This window comes from Mytilus californianus, unplaced genomic scaffold (assembly GCF_021869535.1).
Source record: "Mytilus californianus isolate M0D057914Y unplaced genomic scaffold, xbMytCali1.0.p SCAF_8, whole genome shotgun sequence".
Taxonomy (NCBI): domain Eukaryota; kingdom Metazoa; phylum Mollusca; class Bivalvia; order Mytilida; family Mytilidae; genus Mytilus; species Mytilus californianus.
The window spans coordinates 109,969,049-109,992,011 of NW_026262734.1; the positions used below are offsets into that span (position 1 = coordinate 109,969,049).

Consider the following 22,963-nt stretch of genomic DNA (forward strand, 5'->3'; position numbering starts at 1 on the left):
GAGGATGTTGGGATATCTGGAGAGAAACTCAACCTCTGGCAGCATAAATTTTATGGCCTTGTTAGTCTAACCTACAAGGCTTTGATCATCATTGAAGAGACATTTATTGGAAAAATGTGCATCTGGAACCGTTTATGTTATTGCAGGTGAGACAAAAAACAAAACTTAACAAAATATTATGATAATGGCCTTGTTCAAATTGGCCTATTTTATTTTACAACTGTGAATAAACATTTAAATTTCAAATACATAGAAATTAAAAATAATTTTGGCATCAAATGCCTTCCAGTTTTAAAATTAACCAGTACATAATAGAACAACTTGTCAACAGAGACTGAAGTATAAGACTCAAATAATGTGACTGATCTACCAATATTACAAAGCAATCTAATAATGATCACATTTTATTCATTTAATACAGTGAGAGCTGTTTAACCTGAAACCCTCATAGATTTTTTTGGATAAAACAGGTATTCCATTTAGAAAAATAAAATAACTTTAACATGTGTCGCTGCTGTCTTCAAATAATATAAGCAGAAATAGCTATGTCCATGTTCTGGTATGAGAAACTCTAATAATCACTTATTTAAAATCAAAATAGAAGATGCACAACTTCCTGTTTATTAGAAAAATCTGTGCAAAGTGTGCCTGATTGTATACAGCCATTTTTAATGAGTTGTGGATTAACAAACTGATAGCAAATATTTTTATCAAGTCAAATTTTAGTATGAGAAACCCTGAAACCATTGGCCAAAAACTCAGGAGCCTAACTTCAAGTGGTGAAGAAGCATCGTTGTAAAATTGGTTGATTCTGTTTTCGAAGAGATTCTAATTAACATAAAACATGACACCGACAACAACAACAACAAAGAGGGACAACAGGAGGGGTCGATCTCATATGGCACAATACTAGTCGGTGTATGTGAAAAAGTCCCATTATTTGTATAAGTTGCATGGGGTTTGTTTATTGCAGGTTTCATTGTGATATAAATCATCAATGAGTAAAATAAAATGTTAAAAAAAAATCCAAAGGCAGGAATAAAGGTGATGTTTTTTTAAATGCAAATAAGAGGCATTTCAATTGTTGCTGGTAACATTCCATAACCACATGTGCAGGAATCCCATTAATTAATCTGTCATGTTATGGTCTATTGCTAAAGATGAACACTAGTTAATGCCCACAATAAGGTCTGAAATTATATAGGAATAAAAGAGGATGTGGGGAAAGCATCAATAGAACAGCAACGCAAAACACACATATTTATTAAACATTTTAAAAAGTATTTAATACTAATTAAAGAACATATTTTCACTCAACATTTGGTTAAAACTGACATTTTTCTCCAATGACTTTTCCTGACTTATTATTCAATATGTCCCCTTTTGTTTTGAATTTTATAATTGGTTATTTAAGAAGGGAACACAAGTGAGGATTACATAGCAGGAAAGTGTTACCCTCGTACACCTATACATTGTTTCAGAATGACAGCATTTATTGACAAGGTTTTCCAGTTCGCATGAACTCCAGCTTCCTCAGCCAATTAAAATTGGCCATAACAATATAGCCAAGGTATCTGAAATGACATTAAAAAAACAAAAAACAAAAAACAACAAGGAATTGATGAATTTTACTAATTTTGCAATTTCAAGGTCTAAGTTATTACTCTTATCATAACTCCTCCTTTGACAGAGTTTGAAAATGTATGAAATAAACTACTGCAGAAAATTGTCAACATAGGAAGAGAAATGAACATTTGGTTCATTTGATTTAAACCAATACGATTTATACAAGAGGGTCAGGATTTGGGGGGATGGGCTGTTATTTTATGAATTCTTTAATGTTTGGGCCATTTTTCTATATTTTAAGCTTTTTATTCACATTATCAGATTAATCTGTATTATTTATATTTTCACCCCATAGTATTCTCTAATTTTTATTTCTTATGCCTATTTTTTTGCGCATTATTCTCTATTCTGTAAACCTACACCAGGCCTTCATATATCATAAAACTACTTTAAAATGATTTACATCAGTACATTTGTCAATTTTCTTTGAACTTTCCAGTGTGACACTGAGACATAGTCCCCTGACTAATTAAACACAAACACAGTTTGATATTAATAAATGTATACCCTGATAAACAAAAATGTGACATTCCATGCACTATATGACTAAATGGAGGAATTTACAAGGCTATATCAAAATAAATTAAAAGAGAAATAATCCTTAACATGAAATTTACAAGCCCTTCAGTTCATATATTAGAATTGGTTATTGAAAAAAAATACAATAACAAATCAAAACCAACCAAAACCAACCCCCCAAAAAGTCTTCACGGTAATTATTTGAAATTTTTAACCTATTACTAAGTTGCTAAAACACATGTTGAAAAGAATACAGAAAAGTTAAAATGTCAAAGACTGCTGTATACATTTATGGAAACACTGATCAAGTGGAAAATAACTTTTGTAAAATCGTTATGAGATTTACAGCTCACACAAACTTTTTACAAAAATAGTATACAGGCACCTTTAATGAAAATTGCAAGCAATCATAACAAAATTTGTAAAGGGTTCTGGAACCCTGATTCTGGCCTGCTATTGCTGTTGTCAGTGTAATGTTGACTGTAAAAAGTAAGTCCCTTAATCAGCAAAATGCGAACATTTTATTAAAAATTCAAACTTTTTTCTTCAGATGCTATATCTTGATCCCTAAGATAAGCGCCTGTCCAAGTTTCACAACAATCCATTAAGGTTAACAAATTCATCATGTCCAATAAAGTAATTGAAGACTGTCTTTAAATGTTAATTGCTAAAAACAAAGCCAATCTATCAGTGACATTCTGAGAAAGGAAAAAAAATATTTTCAAAATTTTGCTTAAGAAGTCATCTCTTAATCATAAAAAAAGCTTATATAAATACAAAGTTTCATAAAATTTCATGAAGTATGATTGTACAGACCTGCCATCTTTCCTGGTTTATATTATGAGTGATTTCCTCCATGAGAGAGAGGTCTTGGTCTAGTAATCCTTATGAATAAGTTATTCAATTTTTGAATGTGTAGTTAGTTTGTCTGACCTTAAAATTTACTATATAATATTTTTGAATGATACATTTTGAAGACAAATTTCAAATTCATAAATTATGCAATAAACCTAAATCTCAGGTTGCAACAATAAAAACAGAGACAATAACAGTTCATTAATTGATTCACAATTCATGCACAGCATAAATTTTCACCATAACTTTCTTTGGAATAATCCAATATATAAAACACTTTATAAAAATATAATTTCACCAGCATCATATGCTGCATATGTACATAATTCTAGTGCAAATGGTTTTTTTTCTAGATTATTAACAAAAAGAAAATTTATAATGAATTTGCTTTGGTTAATAAATACACCACATCTGTTTTTCTATTATTAGGGCTATTCCATTAAAAGTATGTGGGAGGTTAGGAAGGGAAGTTTAATTATTGAATGTGGGTCATGGGTCTTTTTTCAGTATGCGTTAATAACCATTATGCAAAATTATCTAAAAAATGGTTCTTGGTTGTACGGATATTTTGAAAGTCCCTTCCTACCCTCCCACATACATTTTAATGGAATAGCCCTTAACAAGTTATTACAAAAGATGACTTAACTGCAGCAAGTTATGACTGTAAAAGTTAACAAGAGTATTTTTTTAAATCTGTTTAATTCAAAATCGGTTAAAATTCACAGTTATAATATGACAGTCAGGGGCATTACTTAAACAAGTAACTTTTAAAATTACCTATACAAGTAATGTTGAAAACGAGGCTATATTAAATATTACTTATATAAGTACTTTTCTAAATATTATTTTTAAAGGTGTCCATTATTACAGATTTTACTAGCTTTAACAAATTTTCACAGTCATCTGATTATTTTTCCCATGAAATATAAAAATGAATCCTCCTGAAACACTAATTGCCTTTCCGACGCACTTATCTTTCATATCGACGCTTCTTGGTCAAAGATTGGTCTCTTGGGACTATTAAAATATCATTTTCCTTGAAAATCTTGAAGGTAGACAGATATAAATAGATAGACACTTGTGATTTAATTAAGACTTAAAGTTATTTATAATTTGTAACCCAAAACAATTACATATGTTCCTTAAATAATTGTAATTACTAATTCTTTTAAAGATGTATAAAATAACTTATTCAAGTAATATTTTTGTCATTATCTTTAAAGTAACCTTTTATCTCTAAACTTCTCTCAAATTTAATAGATTCTTAATTTTATGTAATAAAATGATGTAAAAACCCATGAAAACTGCATTTAGTCCATGCTTCTATTGAAATATAAAATAACTCTATTGAGTAATTAAATAATTTTCAAAAACAAATATTACCTTATATAAGTAACTAAAAAAAATTACTTGTTTAAGTAATGCCCCTGACTGAATGAAGGCCTTCCAAATACATTGCAAAAAACTCAATTTCAAATTAATATATAAGAATAAGACTATCTGTACTTCATGGACACTGAAAAGGATTTTTGTACAAAGGTTCAGCCCAACACTTTTGTTATAATATAGCAATTGTCCTATAACAATGAGCATAAGCCTATACTATAAGAAAAATTCTAAAAGGCCCCAAAAATGTTTTTAACAGTTTGTTTATACTGTATATACATCTCAATGTTCACTATTACAGCTGGTCTTGATGTCTTCTACTGGGTGGTTTCTTAAAAATAAAACATACAGTAGGTTATCTATAATTACAAAGTCTACTTTCTTCTGCAAAATATACTAAAATCATTCTATGTCAGAAAAGCAGAAAACAAAATAGTGGATTTACCTGACATAAAGGTAATGTTATTGAATACAGTCAAACATGCATTAAGCAGTCACTCAAGGAAAGTATTAAAAGTGACCGCTCAAAGGAGTTGACCCCTTGCAAGAGGTTTTAAAAATTCTGATTCCTACAATGCCTGTTCCAGTATGGTGGAAAATTGTTTAAGAGTTTTCAATCGGCAGAGTTATTGTTCTTGGAGCAGTGAAACTTTAGAAAATGGCAAATCTGGCTTTGTAAATTGGAAGAAAACTTTCGAAATGTCTTTAAATTCATGGAGAAATAAGTCAATGTTACTGTTTTCAGTGGAAACTGAAAGGAGTAGAAAACAAGGAATTCATGAATTTCCACTCATATTGTGCGAACTCAGTTACAAACGTGTTCCGTTTCTCATTTTGACTACGAAACTGAACACATACTTTTTGTCATGATCATATTGGAAGTTAAAAACATTGATATGACAGTATAAAAGTTGAAATGACAATATAAATAAAATTCTCACATTGTTTCTGTTAATACCATTATCAAAAACTGCTGTACGATTTCTCCTACTGTTTCCTGAAGAATCCAGTGCTGATGTACGAGGTTGAGTAGTGCTAGGTTGATATCTAGTCCTACTTGATGTAACTGGTGTGATATCTGCTGTAGGCCTAAAATTAAAAAAAAAAATTAAATGGCATTAAAAATTTTCTTTTACTCATAAACAGACATTTATAGGCCATCCTCATGTGATATTTGCAATACTGTTCCCCTTTTGTAAAGAAATAACCAAATCTAGAGGCAGAATACAAGGAGGAGATATGATAAGAATCATTATTTAGCCAATGATATTTAATTCTTTGTAGAAAAAAAAAAAGTATTCAATCCTTAAAAATTAATGTCATTCTGTTGGTTACTAAGTAAGATGATTTAATCTAGACACTTTGGTTAAACACATCACTTGTGATGACACTATAGCTATAATATTATAATGTTATAAGGTAAGGTCTTACCTAAAAAACATACCTTACGTACATTAACTTTGCATAGGACATCTCTCGAGGCAAAATGACTTGGTTCATATCTGAATATTAATGACAACTGACAAGATCTCTAGTTGAGGCTCTTTTGGCAGTTATTACAGTATCGCATTAAATGCAAGAAGTTTCAATTCAAGGGACAACAGTAGCCTAATCATATCTTCTTCCATTATAATTGAAGACAGATTCACAAGCTTAAGCACAACACAATGACAAAACCACTAAATATGTGCACATCAACTAAAAATTGTGTCAACTAAAGCTTGGGCTAAAAGGAAAACTATATACAAAGACACCTAGGAGGCAATAAAAATGTATACACTAAAAAGAATAGACAAAACTTTGACCAGAAGAGAAGACTTTTGTATAAATGCACATGATATCAGTTGCTCAGGAAGGATAACAATATGAGCAGGGTTCTCACTAAGGCAAGTCCATGAGTCCTGGACTCATGAAAATCTATCTGGACTCATCATCTTCAAAACTGTTGAGTCCAAAGATGCAACAAGATTGAAAAATTTTGTATCAACAGAGCACATATATCATCATTTTATAACAAAACTTTAAAAATAATCTAAATTTGATGTCATTTCCTTGCTCTATTTTGTCATAGGGACTGAAATATTGAATAATATAGTGCTCAATAAAATTTCATCTTCTCACTGTTAGACTCACAATGGCCATAAAATGACAAGTCTGTGGACTCGCCTTCAAAAATCCTTAGTGAAAACCCTGATGAGTACCTTGTACTAGTTCTGTTAGTTCTAGTATCTACACCAAAACCAAAGCCATCTTGATCTCTTCTTACATTCCTACTGGTACCTGTTGGTTTACTGGTCTTTGTGTCTCCTTCAATTGAATATCAAAAATGTTTACAATCATAACATATTTTTTTTTAAAACTGAATGAAAAATCAAACATGTTAAATAACGAAGTGAATTAAGAGAATAAAATACAAATGTTAAATATTATGCAAATATAGGGTAGTTAGCTCTGCTGGTGGGAGCTTATATTTTGTCTTTCAAAAATAAAAAAAAAATTGTATAGGTTTTGCTGAACCCTGGGATTTTCCGGTGATGGTTGTTGTTAGTGTAAATTGCTAAGATGATTGCCCAAAATGTTCATTTATCAGTGAGATATCCCAAAAAGATTTTTTTTAAAAATTGGTTCTTGATTATGAATAAGCTTATTCATTCACCTTAAAACCTAACCAAACCTTTTAACAGACTTATTTATAAAGGATATAGTTACGATACTGTTGTCAGATCATTGAAGATGGCATATTTTGGTATTAATATTGATTCACTCATAGGGTCTTTGCATCAGAAATAAACACATTTATTCTAAAACCAGTTGTTAGCATGATACGGGTTATGTTCTTCTCATATATTTTATGATGGTATGATACTAAACCCCTAACGGGAGGGATTGTGTTTGATTTTCATATGATGAAGACATAATCTTTCAATCAGTTTAATTGAGGTCTGGAGCTGGCATGTCAGTAACTGCTAGTAGTCCGTTGTTAATTTATGTATCATTGTCATTTTGCTTAGTTTCTTTTGTTACCTATTCTGACATCGGACTCAGACTTCTTTTAAACTGAGTTTTACTGTGCGTCTTGCTGTGTGTTTATTTATTCTACATTGGCTAGAGGTATAGGGGGAGGGTTGAGATCTCACAAAACATGTTTAACCCCGCCGCATTTTTGCGCCTGTCCCAAGTCAGGAGCCTCTGGCCTTTGTTAGTCTTGTATGTTTTTTAATTTTAGTTCATTTATATGTTTTGGAGTTTAGTGTGATGTCCATTTTCATTGAACTAGTACACATTTTGTTTAGGGGCCAGCTGAAGCCTGCCTCCGGGTGCGGGATTTTCTCGCTGTGTTGAAGACCCATTGGTGGCCTTCAGCTGTTTTCTGCTCTTTGGTCGGGTTGTTGTCTCTTTCACACATTCCCCATTTCCATTCTCAATTTTATTATATATATGCAAGATATGTCAAAATCCCATGAAGTTTTTAAAAAAGTTATTTATGTCTTAACGAAATTTTAACCAAAAATTGTAGCCAAAAATTAATTGCATGAACAAAACTAAGTTCATTTACCAGTAAAATATAAAAAAAATGAAAAAAATATTTTTCAAAATTGTTCTATATGTTGTCTCTTGATCATCTGTCCAAGCTTCTTGATGAAGGAAGAAGGCTTGATGAAGGCTAGAGAAATATTTGAAATTATCAGTTACTGTGAATTCAGAAATTATTGTGAGGTTTTTAATAATGTAACTTGGTGGTTAGTACATTAATAACTTGTATTCTGATATCTGTATGCAGATTTTTTTCAGGAATTGCAATAAATAATCTTGAATTTCTGTCTATTTGTCAAAAATGGCAATGATAAATGCACAAAAAAACCTCTAAATTGACAGTTAGCAGAAACACCCCTTTAAACGAATATAATCAAAAGAAATAATTCTCTTGGAAAAGATTTCTCAGAGTTATTTCAATCACTACTCCTCTGAAACTACATGTGAGGTGATTTGCTAGAATTTGATATGACTTTTTAGTACAATAACTCCATTTGCACTACAATGTATATAAAATAATAATTAAAGATAAATTCAATTCATCATATTTTCTTGACATCTGTATCTATACTTCTGTGCAAGTATTTAAACTTCAAATATTTTATGATGATGGGAGTTTTTAACAACCTTGACTGACTATACAGCCCTCGCACGGTCAGCTATTTTATGTAACCTTAGACATTTGACCTACCTCTTGCTCCGGAGAGAGATGACGGTGTATATCCAGTGGCATGATTCTGTCGAGAAACGTTTATATTATCTTAACTTAGACATTTGACCTACCTCTTGCTCCAGAGAGAGATGACGGTGTATATCCAGTGGTATGATTCTGTCGGGAAACGTTTATATTATCTTTACTTATAGACAGTTGACCTACCTCTTGCTCCCGAGAGAGATGACGGTGTATATCCAGTGCTACGATTCTGCTGAGAAACGTTTATATTATCTTTACTTAGACAGTTGACCTACCTCTTGCTCCGGAGAGAGATGACGGTGTATATCCAGTGGTATGATTCTGCCGAGAAACGTTTATATTATCTTTACTTAGACAGTTGACCTACCTCTTGCTCCGGAGAGAGATGATGGTGTATATCCAGTGGTATGATTCTGCCGAGAAACGTTTATATTATCTTTACTTAGACAGTTGACCTACCTCTTGCTCCGGAAAGAGATGATGGTGTATATCCAGTGGTATGATTCTGCCGAGAAACGTTTATATTATCTTTACTTTGTTTACGTTTCCCACCATTTATATGTCCAAGAAAATCGAAAGCTGGACTAGGCTGGTCAGGCGAAAGTAAATTTTCTAATGTATTTCTTGTCCGTACAGCACTATCAGTTCGCTTTGGTTGACCTAATCTTCTAGGTGTAGAGTGATTTTCCTCGTCACTATCATTGGTAGATGAATACCTACGCCCTGGAATTTTAGGTTCTTTCATATCAACCCCATATTTATGTAATGTTTCCCTCAAATGTTTGGATGGTGGTTCATCTTTACTGGCACTACTTCCTGTTCTTGAATTCGATGTTCTACTACTATTCCGTAAAATCTCACTTAAGTTTGAAGGGGGTTGATATCTATCAGAGTGTAAAGTAGGTTCATTATTCTGTTTCTTTGGAGGGCGTTGTACAGCTGGGGAGGCAACTCTTGGCGTCATGGAACTGTTTGGTTCACATACAGCCTAAAAATACATTGTATACTTCAGTATGCTGTTCAAGTGGTGACTAATATGTTAATGTATTATACCTTAAGTTTGATAGACAAGTTCTGCGTTACTGATGCATATTGTAAAACATTCACAGATTTGACAAAACTTGGTATTAATCCTTTCAAATTAAAGAACTGAAAAAAATCTTCCAAAATAAATCATGAATATAAAAATAAGAAGATGTGATATGACTGCCAATGGAATGAGACAACTCCCCATAAGAGACCAAAAGACACAGAAATTAACAACTTGAGGTCATCATACGGCCTTTAACAATGGTTAAAACCAGGGCTTTCAAAACGGTCATATTTTCCGGACAAGTCCAATAAATTATATAAATGACTTGCTGTGCCAAGGCTGAAACGGACATTTTAATATAGTTCAGAAAAAAAAATTGAAGTTTATGCAATCTTTTTGACCTGACCTTTTGCCTTAAACAGCCACACATTTCCGGTCATTTAAGTGACATGATTATTAATTACTATCAAAACAAACCCTACTATTATACCCTCTCATTACAATCAAGGTTAATTAGTTCTCTGACAGCTGATTTTACCTGTTCAGGTGACAGGTAAACTATTTTGTACCGGACATTGATCGGTCTAGTATTAAAAAGTTATTTTCATAAATTTCAGCGGTTATTAATTAAGTCAACAAGATTCAGATTACCAGAAAACGTATATATAAATATGATTTGATGAAAATTTAAAAAGGTAGTAATAAAGGTTTTAAGTGAAAAATCATAACCACGTTGTTTGAACTAGTACACTGGTGCCCATGTGCGCAGGTGTGAGATTAAATTATGCATCCGAATTTTCAAAAATGCTTAAAATATCATTGATACCTATATCTAACGTTCATTTCGAGTCTTTTCCTGTAGAAATTACGTGGAAAGAGCTACTTAAACTCAATTGTGCTTTGTAAACGTACACGGATTTTACGTATCCGTCTCTGGTACGTGTTTTACCATTGTCCAGTCAACATCCAGTAATAGGAAAAGTACTTTTTAAAAATGAAAGTGAAGTTATTGACAGCGTAATTTTGCACAAATAAAGAGTCTTAAACAGATAATAATACGTTGATGTTGCACACTTCTAATGGTGCACTGTCAATTTAACAGTTAGCGCCAGAACATCGAATTTATATTAAAAATCAAGTCAAATACCGTTTCTGTGTCAATCATAATTCATATGATGCCCAACTGATAACTATGGGTGCCTTTTGTTACCATGGTTACTAAGTCTTAAGGTATTAAAATCGGGATAAGACCACAAAAAATGTTCGGCTAGCTCAAATATTTTTTGGAAGCCCTGGTTAAAACCCATACTGCAGTCAGCTATAAAATGCCCGAAATGACAAATGGAAACTAATTCAAACGAGTAAACTAATGGCCTGATTTATGAACAAAACAATGAACAAATAACAAATATGATCTACAGCAACAAATGACAAATGCTGAATTACAAGCTCCTGACTTGGGACAGGCACATACAGAATGAAGCCTTTAATCAAGTGATTGTCCTTGGTTGGTGTCTATCGTAAATTTTTGTACTTTTTATTGCTTTTTTTAAAGTTTGAATCAGATTGTTAGTCATCTGTTTGGAATTGTTAACAGCAGAATGCATTGAGTGTGTAGGTAAAGGTAAAATCTTTGGTTAGCTTGCTAGCTAGCTGAACCGTGAAGTCATTATTAGGTAAACTACCCCCTTTTAAGAGTAGACTAGTCCAACAGATAACCAATCTATCTGTCTGTAGGACTAGACTACTCCGAAAGGAGGGTAGTATACCTAACCTAATAATGACTTCACGGTTCAGCCAACAAGCAAGCTAACCAAAGATTATACCTTTACCTACACACTCAATGCATTCTGCTGTAACATCTTATATAATTACAATGGGGCCGTTTACAGTTTGATATACAGTATAGGTATTTTAAATTGTTTAGGGTGGTTCTATGTTTACAGTTTGATATACAGTATAGGTATTTTAAATTGTTTAGGGTGGTTCTATGTTTACAGTTTGATATACAGTATAGGTATTTTAAATTGTTTAGGGTGGTTCTATGACATTTAGTTGTTTACCTCTTTATCCTTTGGTCTATGATTGGATAGTTTTACCATTGGCAATCACTACACATTTTATTTTTACATTAAACAAATTGAGTTGTGCCATTGACCTTTTCACATAGATTACGGTCCTGTATCAAAATGAAGGTAGTAAAAACACATTTTGTCCAGTAAAAAAAACAATCACATTTATTTAGGTCATAACATGTACCCCTGCTTACTCATAGTTTTGGTAAGACTTGTGTTGCTCAATATTCAGGATTTTTTTTTATGTTTTGTTCACATTTGTTTATCTTTTAGTTCTAATTCCTATTGGTTTCATAATAAAAGTGCAACTTGAGCATGTTGAGGGTGCAAACTTTCAATCACAAGCCATATGTCATCTATATATTAAAGCTCTATGTTTAATACCTGATGCTGTACTAGAACATCTTGTGGAAAGAGTTCGTCACAGAATTCACAGGGAAGCATAAAGTTATCACTATCAGGTCCGTGTCTATCTAAATCTATCAATCCATGTATATCTTCATTGTTACTGTCACTGAAATATACACATATGTACACTATTATATCAAAACAATTACTTCAGGCCTGAGAAGTCAAACATCTTTGATGATGCAAAATCATTATGCTAAAAAATGTAATTCCTTCAATCACTGAAAAACTCCAGATTGGTGAACTGGTATCAAAAAATCTAATTATTTTCTAAATTTACAATATAAGTATACAATACATAGATCTTCTGTGGTCATGCTTACAATATACCACATCTACTTAATTATTATTTACAGTATTCCTACGTATATATACACTTACCCAGCCCATATATTCTGTGTAACTCCATAATCTAGATTATTTATCACAGAGGGTTGATGTCGGGTAGTTTCTTGAGATCTCAGTCTATTGTCCAGCTGAAGTGGTGTCGTTTCTTGAGCTATTCTTCCTGAGCTCCAACCAGGATCTTCTCTATTATTGATTTGTGGCATCAGAGAGCTTAGCGGGTCATCTGTACAATGGCTCTGTAAACAATCAATATTTCAAATGTCAAAACTACACTTAAACTTTTGTTATTGTTGAGAGATAAAACTTTTACAAAAAATTAGGGATGTCAACTGAATCTGGTACTTGTTAGTTTTACTGAGTAATACTCAAGTACTGGTATTAAGAAATATCATCTTGGGACTCATCCAGTCGGTTGTGTAAATTTTTATCAAAAAGTCTCTATATAATATATAGTGCAACATGATAAACGCCAGGTAAACTTTCCAGAGATGGCCTTTTGTAAAAACTTAAAGTATGTTAACCAACAATTTCTGAACCACAATTTAACACAAACATATGAATCATATTTTAAAATGATTTATCAATGATTATAAAGGGACGTTCTGAATTAAATAAAAACATATGAAAAGAAAGAAACAATATCCTAACAGAAAACCAAATAATCCAGTATATTTTGATATAACATACTCAGTACTAATACGTGATACTTGAGTAGTCCAGTATTTGTAGACATCCCAATAAAAAATTTAACAATTATTAACTTAACATGGCCAAGTTTAACTATTTAAACTGGATCTTTCTTTTTTAAGTGGATTTTAAAGGGCAGCTTTTGTGAAGGTGACAAATGTTCTTAAAAAGATGCAAAGAAAAAATGTGTGTTTTTGTCTTTTAAAAATGCACTTTATTAAAAGAGTTAAACTTCCTGTTTGACCAGAATGTTTTATTATGTACCTGATGATTGACTAAGTCATCTATGGGAATAGCTTCTCCACAAAACTCACATGGTAAAAGTGAGATATCTGAAAAGTAGAATATTATAGTTAAAGTCATTATTTCATGTATTTCTTTACAGCTAAAATATTTCAGTGTGTACTCATTGCATAAAAATTGAGATCAGGTATTTTAAATACAAAAAGCTGTAATTACAATTGTGTGTGATTGATTGACTGACGTTAAACACCACTTTCAATACTATTAGTTATTTTGTGGTGGTCAGTTTTTATTGGCATGATTGGTAGAGGAAGCAGTCATGCTAGGAAAAAAAACCACAACATAAGTCTTGTAATTATATATAAAGTGTAAATAAATGTGTGAATAAAGCCATTCAATCTCAAATTATTGTCATTTTGTGTTTACACAAATATCGAACTAACGTTATGTCACCAATTGTATCCATTGAATTTACTCACAACTTGAGCTGCTTAGAGCTCGACACAATTATCATTGATCATTCTTTACATGTCTGTTGATTGTGAACCTGGGCTGTCGTTTCATTGTCTCATTGATGTTATCCAAAACAAGAGGCTCTCAAGAGCCTGAATCGCTCACCTGTTATTTTTTTTGCTTAAATCTTTCATCAATGATTATTTTTGCTTTTTACCCATATGTTCCATTTTAGCCATAGTGTCTATGTTTCTTGACGTACAAGGAAATGAAATACAAAATTTATACTAGATTCATTTGAGAAGATTTTTAAAGTTAAAAAACATAAAACAACTTGTGTAAAATTGTCCTTAAAGGGCAATAACTCCTTAAGGGGTCAATTGACAATTTTGGTCATATAAACTTTTTTGTAGATCTTACTTTGCTGAACATTTTTGCTGTTTACAGTTTATCTTTATCTTCAATAATATTCAAGATAATAACCAAAAACTGCAAAATTTCCTTAAAACAACCAATTTAGTGGCAGCAACCCAACAATGGGTTGTTTTTGAACATTTTTACCCCATGTCAGATTTGCTTTAAATGCTTTAGTTTCTGAGATATAAGCCAAAAACTGCATTTCACCTCTATGTTCTATTTTTAGCCATGGCGGCCATGTTTGTCGATGGATCAAAACTTCTGATACAATTTATAAACAAGATACCCTAAGGAACATTTAGTTAAAGTTTGAAGGTATTTGGCGCAGTAGTATCAGAGGAGAAGATTTTTGAAATAGTTTACGACGACGACGACAGATGACGGACAACGACGGACGCCAAGTGATGGCATAAGCTCACATGGGGCCCTTCCGGCCACGGTGAGCTAAAAATCTGAAATTCTGCTGAAATTCCTCAAAAGTACTTACTACTGCATGATTTGTAAGGTGTACTATGGACTCAATCTATTTTATTAGAAAAGAAGGAAAATGCTATATCAAATCCTTAGAGCAAAGGTACAGCGCTTTATTGTTTTTTTTTTATAAAAATTTACAGTAAGGCAAAAGCTTCCATCTTACTAAAGCAATGATATGAGTAGTTTAATTATGATTCAAACACTCTAAGCAGTATGTATTTTGAAAACAGACCTGCATGATCAGGTTCAATGTCATAACTATCAGAAACATTCCTGTCCAGTCTACTGGAGGAGTTTCCTCCCCTTGGTACTACTGATGGCTTATCAAGCTGCCTGATAATGTCTTGTAGATTATCCTCTTCATTGAGGTCTTGGCTAAGATGCATGGCTAACAATCTGTCTTGTTCCTCCTGGCTGCTGTTTTTAACTGGATTGGATCGGGGATCAAATACTGGCTCTGATCTCTGATTTGTCCTCTCTGAGATTCAAAAAGAAATAAATCAAAAGAATTTAAATTTCAAAGACAAAATTAAAATTTACAAGACGTAAAATAACAGACAAAAACATCCTCACCTGTATTTTGTGGTCCATGATAATGTGTTTAAATTTTGTAAGATTTGGGCAAAGTGCTTTTTTTATTATCAGTTGAAAACCAAATATGTGATGAACAGACATAAGATCACATTACGTGACATAAGGATCGTCATATACTATTGACTTTGTTGAACAGGGGTATAATTACTATAATTGATGTTTAAACTGGGTTAAATGGTCAAAAACACTTTGAATCATCAAAATTGAATCCCATTTCTTAAATCCTTTCTTTATCTATAATCTGAAAACTACAACCCTGGAATGGTAAAAGTCATGAAATTGAAAATTTAAAAAAAATCCAACTAAATTTACCTGTAATTAGACATCCAAAAACAGCTTAAAATTTCAAACAATTTTGTAAAGCCTTTTTTACATCTAGCTTAGAAACCACAAAATTTTGAATTTTTGCAACAATCAAGTACCCTTAGAGTTCTGTAGTTTTGGTAAAATTGAAAATGACAAAAAAAAGGTTTTTGATAAAATTAATAAGCTAATATATATATATATATATATATGAAACTATCAAAACTTATACAATACTCAAAATTGACAACAACACTTCAAATGGTCTGCAATTTTATTTGCTATGGTCTACATGTTTCGCCTGCAAGACAGGCGTCATCAGGACAATTTTCATACAGAAATTAATTACTGAAGTACTCAAAGTGGTACATTGAATTTGACGTTGTCAGGGTGAGAGAAACAATGAAAAGTGAAAGTAGCAATAAAGAGCTATAAATAGATAAGATAAATATAGAAAAATAAATTTTGTTTTACAATGTAAATTGAGTTCGTTTTACTTTTATATGATACATGACATTGTTCTAAAGGCTTGGTATCTACATGGACGATCTACCCATGGTTCCTACCACTTCACAAGGCTTCTCTTCCAACCTGGCCATTGTTGGATGTTACTACTTCCTGGCGCGTCGGCAACAATGGGAAGATTTTGGTCGCCGCTAATGAAAAATAAAATTGTCAAAAATTGTTCCCTTGTTAATTATTTGGTATATATATAATTTTTTGATAGTCTGCTGTATAGTTGGTCTTTTTTTCGGCATGGTTGTAAATTTATAGTTCATTTATGTTCGGCACACACATGGTGTTTGGTACGTTGCTTCTGCTATCATTTATAGATGTACATGTATGTAAAGTGGTATCTGAAATCTTGGAAATCTTGGTTCAGTTGTTGTTTTGTCGCACGTATGGAATATTCCTTGGTCCATGTATACGCTGGTGGCCTGTAGATCAGCGCTTGTAGCAAGGCGGTAACTTCGGGATGCAGGGGTTCACGAATAAATTAATCTTAAATTAAACTCCGTTTGGTGAACCAACGCCTGTGTGAATCATTTCGATAGAGTCCCTGAAGTGGATACCTTGGTATGCAGGGTTGTCAAATTATGCAAATGAATGCAACATTTAAATAATACTCAAAACTGACAACAACACTTCAAATGGTCTGCAATTTTATTTGCTATGGTCTACATGTTTCACCTGCAAGACAGGCGTCATCAGGACATGCTATATTAAATAACTTACCTCTTTGCTTATTAACCTCTGATTTTTTATTTGTTTTGCTCTTTGTAAATTTCATTTTATCACGTCTGGTGTCATTAACAATAGGATTGGCGGGTCCCCCTGCTGCACCATATATATCATGTATATCCTCTGTTCGTAAAATTCTGTTCATTTCTTCAAACATAAAAGGATCAATTTCAGTTCTATAAAGCTGATCTGGTAATAGAACACTGCTTCCGCCATTTGCATGATTTCTACTTGACGTATTATCTGTCAAGGGTTTTGGAGTAGGGTAAGTACAGTTACTTTCTTCGTGTTTTAAGTCATCTTTTTTCATGATAAATTGTCCACACTTTACACATTCCTCTGTCCTTGTACCACAATAATCTAAATGATTGTCTAGTTCAATCTTTGGCATTTCCAGTTCACAATATAAACATTTCATTGATCTTTTGGAACATTCATCCTCCTAGAATATAAAATGACAATTAATAATTAAGACAGTCAGGTAAAACAAAAAAATCTTTATTTGATTTTTAACTAGCATTCTGACAGTATTGCATAGCAATACATAGTCCCCTACCAGTTAAGAATTCATTGTACTGGAATAAAATGCTAACTTGATCTATAACTTGTCAGGTGTAAACTATATAACAAATGTCAAGTCAATATCTTCAAGCATGACGAAAAAAAGTGGGGAAAACTGATTATTTGAGTGAATTTTCTAAGTCCAAGGACCATTACTATGCACAAAATCATCAGACCGGAACAAAATTTGAATTTGATCTGTAACTTGTCATGATAAAACCATATAATAATTATTAAATCAATATCTTCAAGCATGACAAAAAAGAGTGCGAAAAACTGATTATTTGAGTGAATTTTCTTAGTCCAAGGGCCATAACTCTTCACAAAATCATCAGACCGGAACTTGATCTGTAACTTGTCATGATAAAACTATATACCAAATTTCAAATCAATATCGTCAAGCACAAAGAAAAAAAGTGTGGAAAACTGATTTGCTGGACTGACGAATGGACTGTGAGAAAGACGGACGGAGTGCAAATCTAAAGTCCCCATCGACTTCGCTGGTAGGCGAATGGGACTAATAATGCAAAATATATATTAATATGTTTTTTTACAATATGGCAGTGTACATAAAGTGATTCAGTTAAATATATATACACTTTTATAAACATTTCCAGTGATTTCGCACATGTACTCTTTTCAACTGTGTTATCAATATAGTGATGGGACTGTTCTAGTGAACCAGAGAAAACAATTAAACCAGATAAAAGGGGCACTAGCTGTCAAATTCATGTTCACTGATTTGACTCAAATTCTCATATTTGATTTATAACAATGTAAAACATTTATCCAAACTATTAAAAGTCTGAAATAATCAGTTAACAGGACATCGGCATGATAACACGTAGCTTCGTTTCGTGTGTATTTTAGTCTAGACGCCATCTAATTAACTATCGAGTTGACCTCCAAAGTCATCCGATGACCATATAAGCGATGTAAACATAAATAAAGATATAAATAGATTAAGCAAACTTGTGCTATTGGATTTTTCTAGGTCTGTTTAATTTCATATTATAGATTAAAAATATATGTTTATCATTGTTTTTATTTGTATAAGAATGCTCTTTTGTGGATCGGATCAGTCAATCAAATGATTTACCTTCATTTCACTTTCAATGTTGACATTCTATTCCTTTAAATAACTTTACACATACAATTCACGTGTTATCCATCTCTAGCTAGGGGGTTAAATTGAAGTTCACATGAATACGGATTCAATGAGGTCGAATTATTCACTTGCAAGTGAATCATTCATCATCAATGTTTCTTAGCTTATTTTGACAAAATTGAATCATACTGGCGGCTAAAAGCGAATAATTATTTCACTATTTCACTTTCATTAATGATTGAACAAAAAAAATCACATATTAGATTTTTTACATATCTCGTAGCTAATGCCCCTTTAAAGGGAGGAAAATGTGTTGTTATCCTTCAAATAAACATTAATACAACCACATATGACACCTGTTAGATCCAGAAATGGAATATTTATTCTAAATTTAAAGTTCCAAACAATCCTCAATACAGAACTGTAAAGGAGACATATATACATAACATGTAGATTCTGAATTCAAAGGACTTCGCAGCTGTTCTAATATCAGAAAATAGCAAACATTGTCATTTTTTATAACACAGATCTCTCAATCACAATTTTTCTGCAATCTTCAAAAAAGTATAATCATGCTTTGTATCACTTTAATATGTGCAAATTCATTATACCTCATGTTTTTCTAGGACACTTTTCTCTACCTGTACACCACATTTCTGACAAGCAATCTTTGCATGAGTTTCTTCGAAATGTAGATCAATTTCTCCCTTGGGTACAGGTTCTTGACAGTGCTTACATAATGTAATGTTACGCATACAGTGCATCTCATGCATAACAAAATTAACAGCACTGATGTCTCTTTTACTGAAAACAAATACAAAATATTAAACTATATCATGTATATTTCATGTTCATTAGTTATCATTAGGCTTTTAATATATCTTAATACAAGGCATGTGTTACTTGAATCGGAAGCTCTAAAAGATTATTTGTGTATGTGTGTTTTGTTGTACTTTTCTGATTTATAAAACTTAGATATTTATACAAATTTGCAGGGCAATCGTAAGCTCTTCAGACACAAGTTTGCAGGGCAATGGTAAGCTCTTCAGACACAAATTTGCAGGGCAATCGTAAGCTCTTCAGACACAAATTTGCAGGGCAATCGTAAGCTCTTCAGACACAAGTTTGCAGGGCAATGGTAAGCTCTTCAGACACAAATTTGCAGGGCAATCGTAAGCTCTTCAGACACAAATTTGCAGGGCAATTGTAAGCTCTTCCGACACAAATTTGCAGGGCAATCGTAAGCTCTTCAGACACAAATTTGCTGGGAATCATATGGCTCTATTATGATGTTTTATAAAAAATTCCAAAGGATCACCCAAAATGTTGTTCATGTTATTGAAGGTCTTAAGCTTTCAGAACCATAGTGGTATACACCTTCAAGAGATATAACTAAACATGACATAATGTTTGCCATGCATGGCATCACAGAATAGATTTGAATTGAAAATTAATATATTTTATCTGCTGAAATTATTTTCCCTGTATTAATGATTTCAGTAAATGTTGATATTTATTCATCTTTAATGCATATATTATAAACCTTATTTTTTTCCTTTTTCATCTTAATTTAGTGTATGTCGTGTATGTTGTATAAGTCATCTGTTTAATCATGCACAACAAGGTAAATCATGCAATTAGCTGTCAATGTAAAAATTTCTTGAGGCACTGCTCACACTATTAAATACTAATTGGATTGCTTAATTGCCACTGACATGAGGTATCCGGTATTCAACTTCAATCTATTGATTTTTGAAGCAATGACGCTGCATGGCGAACTGCATATTAGTCAGGGGTAATACTTGAGCAAGTTATTTTTATATACTTGAAGAAGTAAATATTAATATACTTATATAAGTAAATTCGTTAGATATTTATGCAAGTGTATTTTATTTACTTGTATAGGTAAATTATATATATATTCTAATGGCTTAGTTATTTCCTTTAGACATTCCCATTTTTTTACTTATACAAGTAAAAAAGTCATACTATCTCCATTTCTTGAATTTCTCAGGACTTCTTTACTCTATAAATAGCACTATTAATTGTCTGTCCTTTGCAGATGTCTTTACTAAATCATCTAAGTGTAAAAGGCTGAACTATAACAAAAAATTATGAGCTAACCAGAGAAAAATTGTTTAACCTGTATGAAATATTCCCCACAGAATGTATACGGAATATAGTAGGAATATTGCATTGAATTCCTACCAGAAAAGAGTGATATTCTAGTCAGACAGTAGTAGGAATCCACACGGAAAATAGCCGAAAAATTTAAATTAGCAGTAATTTCTAAGAAGGAATATTGTATATTCCTACCAGGAATATTTAAATTAGCAGGAATAATTTGGCGGGGAAATAAAATTCCTACTAGAAAACCTGGTAGGAATTTTTCAAAATTCCACAAAGAAAAAATATTTTCTAGTAGGAATCTAAAAATATACAAAATGTAAGTGTATATTCACAAATACACAACTGGGTCAATCATTTAAGTTTGAATCTAAAAAAACAAAGAACAAAGGAAATGCATGGAATATATTCATTTAAAAAAAGTTGACTTTTGAAATGTATTAGGAAGCTGTGATATATAAATGTATCCAAGCTAGAAATTGTGTTATATAAGTAGATAGGCAAAAATGTTGATTAGATGAATTTTAAAAGAGTAATGAACAAATAATGAGTAAAATTATGCACTATTGTTGAATTAACTGATTACGAAATATATTGGCAAACAGATAAAAAATTTCATCTAAAAGTATAAAAATTACCTTCAATCTACATGAGCAATATTTTCTCATATTTCAATAATGTAGTTGTTTGACCCTTGCAGCATTGTGTTCCAACACAACTTTTCATTCTTCTATCCTCAAACTTTTGAATTTATATACTGGAACTTGGTTGCATTAATAACACAGCAAAATGAGTGCCATTAGCAAACATGAATCCAGTTTAAGATAATTAAAAAGATTCCATGTAGAAAGATTTTCTAGTAGGAATAAATTAATTCTGGTAGGAATCTAGTAGTAGGAAAATGAATAAGATTTTCTATCCAAATTTCCACTTCATATTTTCAAAACAGAAGAAAATCCATACAGACTTTTAAAATTCCAGCTAGATGGTAGGATTTTGCCAGTGAGAAAATAAAAAATCCAGTCAGAATTTTGTTCATTTTCCCTGTCCGCCTACTTTCTATAATTCTAGGTAGATTCCTACTACATTCCGACTAGTGTCTAGGTGCTTTTTGCTTCTTCAAGTAAATAAAAATAACTTGAACAAGTAGTACCCCTGACTGTATAAGCAAGGTGCATGAAAACAATTGTGGCAGAGGGAAATTCAAGCATGATGCAACACCAGTCTTCATGATAAACCAGTAGTCTGAAGCCCTATGCTTGAAAACTTCCTGGTGGGCCTATGAAAGTTAATCTTACAGGCCTATAGAATTTATACAACAATTTCTGAAAAATGGGGTGTGGGCCTTTGGTCCTAAAAGTTTACTGTGAAGACTGCAACGCCACTCTACAATGGGTCATGGTGATCCCTGTACAAATGTAAGCCATGTTAGTCAACAATAAATAATCTTCCAATTGATCTTTTTTCCTGGAAAACTTGATGTCAGAATGCAAATATCTTTATGTCACAAAGTCCTATGACTCATTTTACCCCAAATACCTCAGGTCAACTGCCTGGGGCAGTCTATTCATAAAAACCAAATTGGAATCTTGTTAATTTATATTGTGGGTCTCATTGGGGAGTACATATAAGCATGATGCGAGATTGGCTGATTTTTTGTAAGCATGACACGTGATCAAAGTCAAATTATTTTGCGTGTAAACAGGAAACGGAGTAAGGCAGGACATGTGAAATTACAAGCGCTATTATGACAATGATAAGCAGGATACAGGATTCTGACAAAACAATATGCAGGTTACAGGATAAGAACCTCTCCTCCTCCCCCTCCCCCCCCCCCCCCCCCCCCCCAAAAAAAAAATTAAGACACCCTTCATTATAATATTTTTTAAAGGAAAACATAATTTCTACAACATGAACATTATTTTAAAATAAATATCCAACAATAAATTACCAATTTTTGCAAAACTTTGTCTCCATTTCTTTTGAATCTTCAGCCATGTTGATGTTTATGAAACTGAAAGTTGCTTGGTCACGTTACCAGAATGTTTTTTATCATTACAAATTTGTCATTCAGATATAATCAACCAATGATTCATTATGAATCGCTGATCATCATTTAGTTTTACTCATTTAGGCAACAGAGCAACATTCTGTTTTCGATGACAATAAAGAAACTACAGGGTGTTTCCCCTTCTTCAAAGAAACTTGGGATACAAACTGTAGCCTGGCTTGTCAACAAAATATTTTGACAGCTCTAATCTGCAATATAACATCAA

At 32.2% G+C, this 22,963-nt stretch overlaps 1 protein-coding gene across 1 annotated transcript; it reads right to left on the reverse strand.

Moving 5' to 3' along the window:
* Nucleotides 1-176: 176 nt before the first annotated feature.
* Nucleotides 177-22,945, reverse strand: LOC127712985 (TRAF-type zinc finger domain-containing protein 1-like). Its single transcript, XM_052219567.1, has 11 exons — nucleotides 22,639-22,945; nucleotides 19,172-19,364; nucleotides 16,886-17,333; nucleotides 14,985-15,230; nucleotides 13,430-13,497; nucleotides 12,512-12,714; nucleotides 12,107-12,236; nucleotides 9,074-9,602; nucleotides 6,588-6,693; nucleotides 5,328-5,475; nucleotides 177-4,717 (listed from the first exon to the last, which is right to left on the reverse strand). Exons 1-11 carry the CDS (start codon nucleotides 22,683-22,685, stop codon nucleotides 4,682-4,684), a joined length of 2,154 nt encoding a protein of 717 aa, XP_052075527.1. The 5' UTR covers nucleotides 22,686-22,945; the 3' UTR covers nucleotides 177-4,681.
* Between the last annotated feature and the right edge of the window lie 18 nt (nucleotides 22,946-22,963).